The following is a 14,831-nucleotide window of genomic DNA, read 5'->3' as shown; positions in this document are numbered from 1 at the left end:
TCACCAATCCTCAGTTTCCTCATCTGCACAGTGGTGAACTGTACACTTACCAGGAAGGGGGTGGGGGAAATTAAATAAGGTTTAATATGTGGAAGGCCTGCTCTTAGCAGGGATCAGTGAATATTTCTTTCTTCTTTGTGAATCGAATCCTTTATAGATGTGAAAACTCTTTGAAAATTATTATTTCGTCTAATTCTCGCCTCACCATTGAGAGGTAGGTAGGGAGGTTCCAGTATTACTATTTCCATCTTACTGAAGAGGCAGCTGAAGAGGAGTCCCACAGTGTGACAAGGTTGCTCAGAGTCCGAGAACACCCAGGGCTTCCCAACTGCTGGTCAGATACTTTAATATTGATAAGAGTCCACTTAATTCGGGCTTTTTTTTGGGGAGGAACTGTCACAGACTCAATGCCCTGAATATTCTTGCTGGCAAAATTATTTTCAAGTGTCCTGGGGTCATCGCATCTGGAAACCAGCCTGGGATTCATCTGCAACTTGCCTGCTGGTGGTCAACAAAGTAGGTTTCAATGACTCTAGGCATCGGAACTTCCCTCCTCAGGGGCCCACTCCACCTCTGGACAACGTCTTGAGCATCAAGCATCGTTTTGCCGTTACTTCTCCTCACTGAAATCCATGTTGTCTCTTCCCCACATGACCACAGGGTTCAGGGTAGTGACAGCCAGACTCTTCTTGGCAGGATGTACCCACACCTGCCTGCGTAAGTTACATCCAAGTAACACCTGACTCCTAACCAAGGACAGGGGACAACTCAGGGTACCCCATTTCAGGCAGGTCCCTCTGTCGGGATTCAAGGGCACCAAGCGATGACTGCCTGTGTGATGGCTGTGAGGTGGAGGCTTATTTCTCATTCTTCATATCCTCTGGGCATAACGTACATACCCTTTGATGTCAGTGTCGAGTATAAGCATATTCAATTCTGTATCTAGCATTAATTGGCATTATTGCTATTTTCTTCCCCACTACCATGACCTAACCCTGATAATTTATTAAAATTCCCAGGGAAAAAAATCTCTATCTTAATTTATTCATCAATTACCATTTCTTTTACAAAAAATAGATTTAAAAAGAAAAAACATGGGTCAATTTTTATGTGAACCCAGATGTACTCTGGGTTGATCATGTTTCCCCAGATCTAAGCCTGATACAGATTATCCTAGAAAATGGGCTGACAGCATTGCCTTCAGTGTTATAAAGAGGTTCTTGAATCTGAGGAGGATTCCACGTGTAATAAATGAAGGCGTCTCTCCTGTAGCAACCTGGGCTGACCTCTGCACAAAACTGTGCTGATACTATCCACTTCTTTGTTTATCTGCCTCTTAGATTACAGATTCCTTGGAAGGCCAGGGATGGCAATGATTCATCTCTGTACACTCAGCGCCTAACAGTGTCTGATACACAGTAGATGCTCAATGTATCCTGTCTGAAGGGAAATGAGCGATCATGGGGAGACAAAGCTTTATGCTGACTCCACAGAACGCAGGTGAAACGGAGGGGAATGGCAGAGCCCCGCAGAATCAGAAAATCTTCCTGCAAAAGACTGGATGAGTGCTTAGGGATGGAATTTTCTAGAAGGAGCTGTGTTGGATGCCTATCTAATTTGGTAGGTGCTGATTTTGATTGGATAGGACTCAGCTGAGGCCTGCAGGGAAGTTTTATAGCGAAGTGGTTGAAAACATGGGTCCCAGGATTTCTCTCGGAGAAGGCAATGGCACGCCACTCCAGTACTCTTGCCTGGAAAATCCCATGGACGGAGGAGCCTGGTGCGCTGCAGTCCATGGGGTCGCTAAGAGTCAGACACGACTGAGCAACTTCACTTTCACTTTTCACTTTCATGCACTGGAGAAGTAAATGGCAACCCACTCCAGTGTTCTTGCCTGGAGAATCCCAGGGACGGGGGAACCTGCTGGGCTGCCGTCTATGGGGTTGCACAGAGTCGGACACGACTGAAGCAACTTAGCAGCCGCAGCAGCAGCAGGATTTCTCTGGTGGTCCAGCGGTTAAGACCACACTTTCACTGCAGGGGGCGCTAGTTTCTTCATGCCATGAGGTGTGCCCAAGAAACAAACAAACAAACAAAACATGGACTCTGGCGCAGGGCTGCCTGACCAACTGTATGACATTTGAGAAGTCACTTCACCTCTCAAGACCTTACTTTCCTCATCTGTAAAATGGGATAATGCTACCTAGTTCTTAGATTCGCTTTGTGAGTTAAATGAGTTCTTGCATGTAAAATTTACAACAGAGCCTAGCACAGAACAATTGTTCATTCATGTTAGCAATTGTGATTATTTATATCCTTTTCCATTTCCCTTTTCTGCTCCAATATTTTTGTTTCTTACCCTCATCCCCTGAAATGTGCACTGCTTCCTACATGCACCAGCCAAAAATGAATGAAGTGCCCCGTGACTAGGCAGGAAGTGCAGAGATGAAAAGTATAGACTGAGTTGAACAGCCTGTGTGCCTTTCTTGATTTGAGCTTTCCATCCTTTGATGTACAATCCTGAGATTTGAGTCTTTCTGCGAGGCAGCCCCTAAGAGTCTGGCAGCTGCCACCTCAGCAAGCAGAAGGTCTATCTAGGGAGAGCTGTTAACACTGAACATTTGCAAGAAAAGATATAGTATGAGGGGCAAGGACTGGTCTGGGAGTCAGAAAGTCTAGAGTGTCCCCATCAGTCTCATGCAGAAGCAGACTGAGTTATAATTTCTGTGAGTCTTGAAAAGGATGGACTAGAAAGTGGGCCTTGGGGATGACAGTGCCTTTCCTTCTATAATATGGTGCCAAAATTGCTGAATGAAAACGTGTAACAGGAAAGCACTGTGGACACTAAATACACACACAAAAATTGTAAAATCCCTCACTTGCAGCTTCTAGAGGCTCCATAAATATGTTCTTGTCTTATTTACATAGCAGTTATTAATTTACCATATACGTTGCCTGGACAAGGCTTTATCTGTTTTGTTTGTTGATGTATCTCAAAGGCCCAGAAAGTGCCAGACACACAGTAGGTAGTGGATGCTCATTATGAGTTGAATGAATGAATAGTGCTAATGACGATATCGCATCCCAGGAAGCATCAACCATAATTCTTCAAGCCCTAAGGGAAGAACTAAAGTGTTGCTAAGGAAAAGAAGAGCATAGTTTCATTAACATAAGTGTTTGGGGATGAATTGTGTTTCTCTGAAATTCGTAAGTTGAAGAACACCCTCAGTATCCTAGAATGTGACTGTGTTTGGAGACAGGATATTTAAAGAGGTAAAATGAAGTTGTTTGAATGGTCTATAAGCCAATACGACTGATGTCTTTAAACAAGAGGAGATTAGGACACTGACGTGTAGAGGAAAGATCACGTAAAGACACAGAGAGAAGACGGCTATCTATGAGCCATGAGAAGACCTCAGAATAAATCAACTCTGCTGACACCTTAAGTTTGGACTTTTGGCTTCCAGAATTGTGAGAAAATAAATTTCCATTGTTTAAACCACCCAGACTGTGGTACATTGTTTTGGTGGCATACGATGAATAATGAATCAAAGTAATTATTTTGAATACTTCTAGGAAAATCTTTAGGTTTGCTTCCCAGAACCATTCTCTTCTTCTAAGTTTGCCTTTTTGAAACACTCCTCTCCTCCCTACTCTGAGTTCCTATGGCTCCAGGCTGGGAAAATCAGTGTCTTCCATTCCTCTGGCCATGGTGATTTCATTTGTGCATGGCCATGGGACTCAAGCTAGGCCAGTGATTTAGAAAACAGAAGCTCATGGCTATCTTGAAACCATGGGGAAAGAGCCTATCTAAGAGGAAACAGGAAAGAAAAACCCAGCCATGGAGAGAGACAGATTTGGGGCATACGTGACTCGGAATCAAAGCCCCACCTGGCAGAGCTGGGACTGGGACCACTCAAAGCAGCTGGAACCTAAGAACTCTGGACCAGTGAGGTTAGGAGGGTGACCCACGTGAACTTGGAAGTCCCTTCCAGTCTACAGCACTGGAAAGTGCTCCCATCATGAGCCCCACGAGTGTTTGACGTCTTCACCTTTGTTTCTATCTTTCTTAGTCACCACTTCTTATCAAGGACCTGGGATCTTGTTTTTTGAGGGTAGTATGAAAGACCTGAGATGCTTCCAGGCCAAGACTTGCTTTGTTCCTGATCAGTTTATTTCACTCCAAGGTCATTTATTTCTTGTTCATTCACCTCTGAGGGGGGCAAATAATGGGGAGAAAGAGGCTCTTAAGTCAGAGGATTGTGGGATGAGAAGGGGATCCACTTATGGAGCATTTAGGAAGCCTCTTCCATGAGCCAGTTGCTGTTAGATGCCAGGGCAGGAGGGCGTATTGCAAAGATGGACAAGTGCCATCCCCACCACAGGAACTCTCAGTACCCTTAGCTGAATTGAAGCTGAGCTTGGGAAAGTAATGAACTCCTAGTGAAAACAGGGTCAGACATCCAGAAGAGGATTGGCAGTTGCCTTCTAAATAGTTAAGTCAAGAGTTAGCCTTCTCTATAGTAGGATTATCAGCTCTGCCCATTTACAATGGTAAAACAGTAACAATTATTGTAACAACTGTCAAGATAAAATGAGTTATATTTACCTGTTTTATGAGTGGTTCAAGGTTATCCTTTCTCCTCTCTCTTCCCTGTCCTCCACCAACCAAACCAGACACCCAACTGATTTGTCCCCGATGGCTGCCTGTGATTACTGTCCTAATTTGTTCTATCTTCCTCTGCTACAAGCTGCCTATTTTCTGTCCCTTCTGATAAAGCAGGAACTCTGAGGGACTTCTGAAGCTGTTTTTTTGTACCATGCAGAAGTGTATTAACTGGAATCCCTGTGTATGTGTCTATAAAACCCCTCGTCTTCTCAGTGTGAGATCACCTTCAGGAACGGCGTCATGTCGAGGTGCAGCTTGCGCGTGTAAAATTCTTTTCTGTTTGAACATATCAGCCCTTTATTTATACAACTTTGAGGCTCTCCTGTCTTCTGAGCTGCTGCCTCCAAGGACTGCTGGGCTCCCTGTGAAGAGAAGCAGAAAGCCCAGCATTCATAGGAATGATATACAGTGCGACAAGAGCTAGTCTGAATCCCCAAATATTTATAGAAAGCAATTCTTCATCGTTGGAACACTAATAGTAACACCTATTTTTACCATGGAAGAGACAAGGGACTCATATGTGTGGAGGATAACTTGAGTCTGGTTATGAATTCACACCTGGAGTCAGCATGATGGGAAAGTGGGAAAAGGCACCTTACTGTATTGCCGGGTAGGAGTCACTTTATATAATCCTCCTAATGGCTCTGTGAGGCATATATTGCTAGCCCCATTTTGCAGATGAGGAACTGGAGGCTCTTGGAGGTTAAGTAACTTGCCCAAAGTCACACAGCAGGTAAATACAGAGCCGAAATCATGGACTGCCCCGAACTTTTTTTTTTTTTTTCTGAACTCCTTTTTTTGATGAGATCTTTTTGCTACTTCTACAGCTTCCATGAACAGTTATTAAATCTGCCTTGCAGCAAACACAGTTATATCAAGACTTCAGTTTATCTCCAAATTTAAAATGTATTTGATGTGTTAGAAAGAGTGATTTGAACAAATCTAGCAGAGAGGGAAGGAAGAATGGGCTGGTGGAGGTGTCCGGGGGCTTTTCTGATCTCCTATGGCCACAACATGCAAATGTTGTCACCCCACAGAGCATGACAAAGCATATCCTGAACTTGCTTGCCAGCCCACGCTCCGTACTGCAACCCAGGTGCTTTTTCCGGATGCAAACTGGACCACATCATTCTTCTGCTTAAGACCTTCAAAGGCCTTCCCTTCAGGATGAAGGCCAACCCGCTTAGAAGGTTTACATGACTCTTCTTGCCTGGCTCTGGACTATCTTTCCTGTCTCATTCAGTCATTCAACAAATACTTATTGTGTACTTGTTCTATGCCCAGGAGAAAGCATGCGGCAGTGCAAGAAGCAGACAGAGGCTTCACTCTCAGGAAAACTGCACATCCATTCCACTGAGAGGGATGAGGTAACAAGCAAATAGGTGGAACATCAGTTACATCTGAAGGTTACTCGTGATATGGAGAAAAATAAAGCAGAGAGGGGAGTGAGGAGCAGCTGGGGAAGGTGATGGAGGTTGCAATTTTAAGTAGTCAAGGACCGCCCCCCCCCACCCCCACAACCCCTACAAGAAAGCAGTGTTTGAGCAAACTCTGAAGGAGGCGAGGGGAATTTTGGTGGGGCTCTCTGTAGGAACCATTGACCTCACCGTGGGAAGAGCAAGTTCAGAGGGCTGCCGTCAGCTCCGACCTTTCAGTTCCGGGAGCAAGGCTGCCCACATGCTCCCCATCTCTGGGGAACACACCCCTCCCTTTTAACTCCTCCTCATCCTTTGGGTCTGGCTCATCTGTGCCTCCCGTGACATCTCAAAGAACACAGCTCTTCCCACCGTGCCCAGAGAGACGCTCATGCATGTGCAGCCACCTTTTCCTCCCCACCAGACTGACTATAAGCTCCACGAGGGCTGGAAACCATGGCTGTCCTGTTCCCAGGTACCTGCCGTGCCCTGCACAGGGTCAGGAAATGAATACACACTTGCTACATACTGGCCAAACAAAACAAATATCGTATATTAGCACGTATATGTGGCATCTAGAAAAATAGTACAGAAGAACATTTTTGCAAAGCAGAAATAGAGACACAGACATAGAGAACAACCGTATAGACACCAAGGGAGGAGAGGGGGTGGTGAGATAAATTGGGATATTAAGATTTATATATATATATACACATATATGGAGAAGGAAATGGCAACCCACTCCAGTGTTCTTGCCTGGAGAATTCCAGGGATGGGGGAGCCTGGTGGGCTGCCGTCTATGGGGTCCCACAGAGTCGGACACAACTGAAGTGACTTAGCAGCAGCAGCAGCAGCAGCTTACACATATATACACTATACATAAAATACATACATAGGGCTTCCCTGGTGGCTTAGCTGGTAAAGAATCCGCCTGCAATGTGGGAGACCTGGGTTTGATCCCTGGGTTGGGAAGATCCCCTGGAGAAGGGAAAGGCTACCCACTCCAGTATTCTGGCCTGGAGAATTCCATAGACTGTGTACATGAGGTCACAAAGAGTCGGACACAACTGAGCGACTTTCACTTCACTTCATGTACAAAATAGGTAACTAATGAGAACCTACCACACGGGGAGAAAAAGAAGGTACAATCTGTAGGACATAAATTAACCTTAAAATGCATTCCAATACACATTAGGTGCAAACAAATACAGTTTGATTCCACTCATACAAGGTACCTAGAATAGACACATTCATTGAGTCAGAAACTACATCGGTAGATGCCAGGGGCTGGGGAGTAGGGGCGTAGGGTTGGGGATAGGGAGTTAGTGTTTAATGGGTCAGAGTTTCAGTTTAGGAGAGGTGAAAAATTTGGGAGATGGATGATGGTGAGACCTCCACAACAATGTGAAAGTTCTTAATGCCACTGAACTGTACAGTTAAATATGGTTAAAATAAGTATATTTTATATTATATAACTTTTACCACCATAAAAAAGCATGGGAAAAAAAAGAGTAATGATAACATTGTGCGCAAGCTACATGTTATGGCCCAACTTGGTTGGGGAGGGCAAGAGAGACATCCAGGGAGCACGTGCTGACCTCGAGGACTGTCCTCTGCATAGGACTGGGTTCCTCATTCCCAGAGGAAAGTGACGTGTTATTTTTCAGGGCTGATTTCCTGGGGTCACATACATTAGTGTGCTATGAGATCACCCTGGGTGTGGATTTGATCATTTCCATATTTTCTAGGAGACTAACTCTTGGATGGCTGTCTCTGGGCATAGCTCTCCCTTCCATCACATTTGTATTACTTTTAAGTGTTAATGATGAATTAACAGTGAATCCCCATAAGCAGCCATCATTCTGATGAACATCCACACCCTTTTCCTTTGTTTTGAAATGGGGCTAGAGATAAAGATTTTTCTGGACAAATACATACGCATTTTTTTTTTTTTTTGCCATTTCAGTTATATATCTGATTAGCTTCTCCAAGTGAGACCTCCCCTCCCTGTTTCTAGATCAAATGAAAGCATGTGGTCCAAACAAGAATCAAACAAAGCATTTGAAGCTTTCTAGCTTCCAAAACCATACATGAGTCACTGGGTGGAATAATAGAAATCAGACAACACTGATTTTGAGGGAAGTTTCTTCATGATCGTCAAGAGAAGATTTTGTGTTAAGTTGGAGGACAAAAGACACAGCCAAGACTCGATCCAATGGCTAGAATTATTTTAACTCCTTATGTGGTGCTCAGATTAAAGAGTAGGGAGTTGAGAGACTTTGAGAAGTCTCTCCGAATCACTTAGCTTATAAATCATTTGATAAAACAAGCTTCTTGACTGTATGGCTCATCTCCCTAAGGTTCAGGGGCCATCAATTCTAGCTTGATGGAATGTTTCCAGTGAGACTCTACAGTCACTGGAATGTGCAGTACTGTTTTTTAACATTTATTTATTTTTTGGCTGCACTGGGCCTTAGCTGCTGCACGCAGGCTTTCTCTAGTTTTGGAGAGCGGGGGCTCCTCTCTAGTTGGGGTGTAAGGGCTTCTCTTGTCGTGGAGCATAGGCTCTAGGTGCGTGGGCTGCACACAGGCTTAGTTGCTTCACGGCACGTGGAATCTTCCTGGACCAGAGCTCAAACCTGTGTTCTTTACACTGGAAGATGATTCTTATCCACTGTGCCACCAGGGAAGTCCACACAGCACTGTTTTCGCTTATTATGTTCAAGTATTCTAACAAATACATTATAAAGCAAGGGGGTTTGGGAGGTGAGAGGAAAGAAGATTAAATACATAAATAGGATTCTGAAAAGTAGTGATAAGAGGAAAAGGAAAGCTATGCATTGGGGTGGTTTTTCATTTCACTTTATTCATTTGCTGTTTTTCAGTTGCTAAATAAAGTCTGGCGCTTTGTGACCCCGTGGACTGCAGCCCCTTTGCTTCCCTGTCCTTCACCATCTCCCGGAGCTTGCTCAAACTCATGTCGATTGAGTCAGTGATGCCATCCAACCATTTCATCCTCTGTTGCCACCTTCTCCTCCTGCCCTCAATCTTTCCCAGCGTCAGGGGCTTTTCCAATGGGTTGGCTCTTTGCATCAGATGGCCAAAGTATTGGAACTTCAGCTTCAGCATCAGTCCTTCCAATAAATATTCAGGGTTGATTTCCTTTAGGATTGATTGGTTTGATCTTCTTGCTGTCCAAGGGACTCTAGAGAGTCTTCTCTAGTACCACAGTTTGAAAGCTTTATTCATTTAACTGTTATTTATTGAGTGATACTGTGTGTGCCAGAAAAACACATAAACGAGCAGAGTGATTTTAGATGGTGATAAATCTATGAAGACAATGAAATGGTGATAGGATGGAGGTTGGTGGGGGAGGAGTGGGGTTTTCCTCTGGGTGATCAGGGATGACCTCTCTGGGGAAGTGACATTTGAGCAGAGAGCTGGGTGACAGGAAGCCAGTCCTGGAAGGATCTATCTTTGGCAGTCAGCATAGCCTGTATCTAATTATTTGGAGGGATTCTTTGGAAAGGAGAGTTCCTGATATCCAGGCCTGTTCAGCCCCAGCCTTCTGACTCCATCCGGACCTTGTGAGGCACCCCTCTGTTTTCTGGGTGGTAGAGTCACACGCTAGGCTCTTAAAGATCGCAGAATAAATAGTCACAGGGTGTCAAGGTCTCAGGGAGTAGAGGGGAGGAGAAAACACAAATTGAGAGAAGGAAAACAGGGCAAGTAGAAGAAAGCAGAGATGCCTGAAGCTTTTTTTTTTAATGTGTCTGCTTCAGTGAGAATGATTATAAAACTGAGGCAAGGGTGAAACGTTTAGCAGAAAATCAAAACCCATTCCTTCACCTGTATTGTACTGTAAATACTTTAATATTATTATGTTCTGCTAAAAACCCCAGGAAGCCTTTCTCTTCAGGAAATGAAATAATAAAGATTAATGAGCTAATTTGGTAAAGCTGATTTGAATTGCACAGAAGCCATTGTGTTAAGTGCTTGGCATTTAAGAATTTATCTGACATTTAAAAGGAGATGACTGTTAATGAATTCAAGAGCTAATCTTATGCTCTGACAGACTGAGCCATGGAAAATCCAGGATTATTATCACGCTGTAAACATAATGGGAGTCACTTGAAAGCCAGAACAAAAGACAGCTATTGGCTGTGTACAAATATCAATTTGCACACACATATAAAGTAGGAAAACCAACAAAGGACGTCCATCAAATAAAATAAATATCATTTCCTTTCTTACGCTGGGATTATAATATCTGAGCTACAAACTCAAGGTGAAACCCTCTCTTGGATAATTTTCCTTCCTCCTTTCAAGTTGTTTTTCGAAGGCTCACGACCATGGGCTGCAGCCACCGGAACGTCTTATGTTAAGAAGGGAAGGAGATTCTAACACAACCAGCTAGACTGTCCCGCCCCCCATAGGTCCCACAGAGCCACACAGATTCGGATCTGTTGCGGGTGTCTCTTCACTTCTCCCACTCCTTTCTAACTGGGGTCCCCCATCTCTGTAGCTGCAGCTTCGTGGCTCCAAGAGGAGCTATTGTCCCACATTAAGGAGGCTGCAACACTCTGGCTGTCTCACCGCCTCCCACGCAGTTCACAACTTCAGTTCTGCCTGAGAGCAAGCTGCCAAGAGTCTCTGGGAACCTGTGGGCCAGCTGGGCTGGAGAAGGAAAACAGAAGGAAGGAGGGCCTTTGTAGGCAAGATCTGAAATATGCTACACACCCCAGCATTATCTTAGTGCATGGAGAGCGGGGTCGGGAGGCCTTTGCTGAAACCCTTATGTGGTCTATCAAGTTGTCACATCAAACCTCTCTGCACACTGGGCGTTTGTCCCCTCCTGTGAGCAAACAAAAGGAAAAGAGTCAGAGGCTCCTTTGGACCACCAGGCCCCCTCCTTGGCCGAGAGTCTGTCCCTCCGCTTCCCTGGAAGGTGGGGGTGGGAGGTGGCTCTGAATCCCAGTGGGGATGAGTAAGTCACTGGGGATGGGGACCAAATCCTGGAAAAGGTCACTCCTGCCTGGAGTTATGAGCTGAAGGGCCTGGCGAGTTCCCCTGCACTTGGCCTTCTCAGGCTCTTTCTTGCCCTTGGCAGCCTGTGGAGCTATTATAAAAGCAGGCAGTAGGAATGGGGACACAGGTGGGGCTGAGCGGGGCTCCCCATGGCTGGACTGCCTGGGGAGGGATCTGAGCCCTGTATACATTGTCAACTCAGGGTGACGCGGAGGGAACCAGCCGTGTAAGGCCAGCACTCGGCCTTCCCAAGTCCCACTCTGAGACCTTGTCTGTCTAGGTTTCCCTGGCCTGGAAGATGGGGAGACCTTCGGTCTTCAGGAGGCCAGAGGAAACACCAGGATCTCAATTCAACAACCCGGCCTGCGAGACGTCCCTGGTGGTGGTCCGATGGTTAAGACTCTGCATTTCCACTGCAGGGGGTGAGGGTTCGATTCCTGGTTGGGGAACAAAGATCCCACATGGTGTGTGGCCAGACCCCTGCCCCCAAAGCCCCTAAACAACCCTGTCTGCCTGCACAGCCTCTTTCTGAGGAGCACAAGGGACCCCAAATGACAGCGTGGTTCCACCCACCACAAGTCTGCTCAGTGGTCCATGTGCCTGTCACCTGTGGTCATCCTGCCCATCTGGGCCACTTGACATCCTGGCCCTCTTTTTACATCCTCAAGGCAATTTGTGCTGGGGAAACAGGCCGAGTGGACAGTGTTTTAGAAGTTCTCCACAAGGAGGTGTGGTGGAGGTACAGTTTTGTTCGAGGCCAGAGAAGAGCTTTCTTGTTCCCTGCCTGTCTTCATTCACTTTATCCTCACTTCTGTGGAAGGAGATTTTACATCTTCCTAAGCATTTAAGGGCTTCCCAGGTGGTACAGTGGTAAAAAAAAAAAAAAAAATTCACCTGCCCATGCAGGAAATACAAGACTCCGGTTCGATCCCTGGGTTGGGAAGATCCCCTGGAGTAGGAAATGGCAACCTGCTCCAGTATTTTTGCCTGGAAAATTCCACGGACAGAGGAGCCTGGCAGGCTCCATGGGGTCTCGAGGAGCTGGACACAACCGAGCACACAAGCATTTACAATTAGCCTGATAGCCAGTAAACATTAGACCAGGAAGAGAAACACAGTGATGTCTAGATTTAGTTTCTGGGAGAGACTGGTGGTGACTTTTGTTGTCAACTCGTTAAGCTTTCTGTGCCTCAGATTCCGTACCTCAGTTCTCAAGGAGCTTTGGAATAATCAAACACAGGACACTTGAATTCCAAACTATCTGGAAGAAAATCTTATCCAGGAGTTCTAATTGATATTGTCCTCAGTTTAATTAAGTGCTTTGTTGACACAACAGAATCATTGTTTATCTGGCTTAGCAGGGGTTGGAGGAGAAAAAATTTAAGCCAAAATAGTGATCTCTTCTGCTCCAAGGGAGATGGAAACTAGCTTTTTCTGTGAGGGCGTGTCTGGCCATATTCAGGCTGGAACTCTGCCTGTATTTGAGACATGACATATTCTATTTTAGACTTAGATGGGGAGATGGGAGGTGGAGGGTTGTGGGGCAGGCAATCTGAAGAAGTCCCGAGCTCCTTCTAACCCCAAACTTTAACCCCGACTGTGTGCCTTCTGTGTTATGTTGACTGTGGTGTGTCTTTTCCAACCTAGCAGCTGGGAGACAGGGGATCTCAACTGGCAAACTGATTTCATTGTAAAAAATGAAACTTTCACTAAAAAAGAAATGTTACCTGTGGTGATTTGATTTCCACGTGGATCCATTAAAAACTTATTTAACCCATAATTTAGCTAGGCTGAGGAGCTGAACTAATCTAGTAATGCTGGTACAGCACGGGGCTGGGAGAAGAGAAAGACATCCTTCCTTTTCTTTACTGCCCCCTTCCCCTCCACTGCCCTCCTGACCTCTGACCTCTCAATGTTTCTGGGCAGCCACCTTCTGGGGGAGCTGGGGCACTGCTGGATACAGGATCCCTCACCCCCCTACAAAATCTCTGCTTCCCCTTTCCCCTGGCATTCTGCTGTGCTCCCTTAGGTGCAGGTGCTAAGTCGCTTCAGTCGTGTCCGACTCTGTGCGACCCCATAGATGGCAGCCCGCCAGGCTTCCCCGTCCCTGGGATTCTCCAGGCAAGAATACTGGAGTGGGTTGCCATTTCCTTCTCCACCCTTAGGTGCAGCGGGGGAGAACAAATAAATAGCAATCCACAATGGGATAGGAGAAACCCAAAGGGAAGTGCAACAGGTAGGATTACATAAAGGAATGAAACAAAAAATTCCAGACGGTATGGAGGATACTTGCAGGGCCTTGGGGGCTGAAGGTGGGTGGAGTGGGTAAGCCATAGTTGGATTGACTCATAGTCCTTTAGGTTATTCCTGCCATTCAAACTTCTCCTTTTCCACATATGAACACTTAGATTGCTTACAAGCTCCAAATTCAGCTTTATAGCAGTTTTCAAGCAGAGAACAAGGGCTTAGAGTAATAATTACTATTGTAATTTATCAGGATTGCCTAGTGACAACATTGTGCTAATCCTTTTCCATATGTTGTTTCATCTAATCCTTGTCACGACCCCATGAGGGAACTACCACTGTCCTTTAATTTTTTTTTTTTCCACGCTGTGCAGAATATGGAATCAGGGAGCAAACCCGCGCCCCCCGCATTGGAAGCACAAAGTCTTAACCACCCGGCCATCAGGAAGATCTGTCATTTTCCTTTATAGATGAGGAAATTGAGCCTCAGAGAGGTTAAGTAACCCCCCTGAAGTCACAGTCAGTACAGAAGAAGCTGGGATCTAAAATCAGCTTTGTTGTTGTTGAGTCAATAAGTTGTGTCCAACTCTTTGTGACTCCATAGACTGCAGCACGCCAGGCTTCCCTGTCCTTCCCCATCTCCCAGAGTTTGCTCAAACTCATGTCCATTGAGTCGATGATGCCATCCAACCATCTCATCCTTCTCTTCCTGCCTTCAATCTTTCCCAGCATCAGGGTCTTTTCCAATGAGTCAGCTCTTCGAATCAGGTGGCCAGAGTATTGGAGCTTCAGCTTCAGCATCAGTCCCTCCAATGAGTATTCAGGGTTGATTTCCTTTAGGATTGACTGGTTGGATCTCCTTGCTGTCCAAGCATCAAAAGCAGCTTTGAGGGATTCCCAAACCAGAAGGCCTTTTGGCAACTGCAGGTTGCGTGTTAAATGGGGCCGTGTCTGTCATGACATCTGTTTCCTCATCTGTAAAATGGGGACAATAACTGCACTTATCTCATAGGGCTGTTGTAAGGATTAAGGGAGATAATCCTAAACTCTGCATATAGTAAACCTTAAAAACGCTGGCTGCTATGACCATTTAAAAAGTCCCTCTTGATAACGGAGAGATAATTGTTGAAGGCTATGACAGGTACATTGGAGTAGGAAATGGCAACCCACTCTAGTGTTCTTGCCTGGAAAACTCCATGCACAGTGGAGCTGGGTGGGCTACAGTCCATGGGGTTGCAAGGAGTTGGATATGACTAAGCAGGAATGCATGCAGGCATGATAGGTACATGGAGGTTTGTTACACTGTTCTCTCTACTTTTGTCTGCATTTGAAATTTTCCATAATAAAAATAAAAAAGAAAATCAGACACATATTGTGTCTGTCACACTAGTAGCCAACATATCAATAAATACAGAATTATTGGAATAAATAATAGCTGCAGTGAAAATTCAACAAACAAAAGCCTCAGTTTGGTA

The 14,831-nt window shown here is 45.4% G+C and overlaps 1 protein-coding gene across 4 annotated transcripts in view; it reads right to left on the bottom strand.

The window, feature by feature from the left end:
* The window catches only part of KIAA2012 (KIAA2012 ortholog), a 126,276-nt gene that overhangs the window by 47,475 nt on the left and 63,970 nt on the right, over nucleotides 1-14,831 (bottom strand). For all 4 annotated transcript variants that reach the window (XM_061381696.1, XM_061381701.1, XM_061381711.1 and 1 more), the window contains one exon: nucleotides 4,894-5,031. In XM_061381696.1, the coding sequence (XP_061237680.1) occupies nucleotides 4,894-5,031 (138 nt within the window). The remainder of the gene's footprint in view (nucleotides 1-4,893; nucleotides 5,032-14,831) is intronic.

Source organism: Bos javanicus, chromosome 2 (genome assembly GCF_032452875.1).
Source record: "Bos javanicus breed banteng chromosome 2, ARS-OSU_banteng_1.0, whole genome shotgun sequence".
NCBI lineage: Eukaryota > Metazoa > Chordata > Mammalia > Artiodactyla > Bovidae > Bos > Bos javanicus.
The sequence above is the reverse complement of the archived record's forward strand: the minus strand, read 5'-3'. Positions and strand labels throughout refer to the sequence as shown.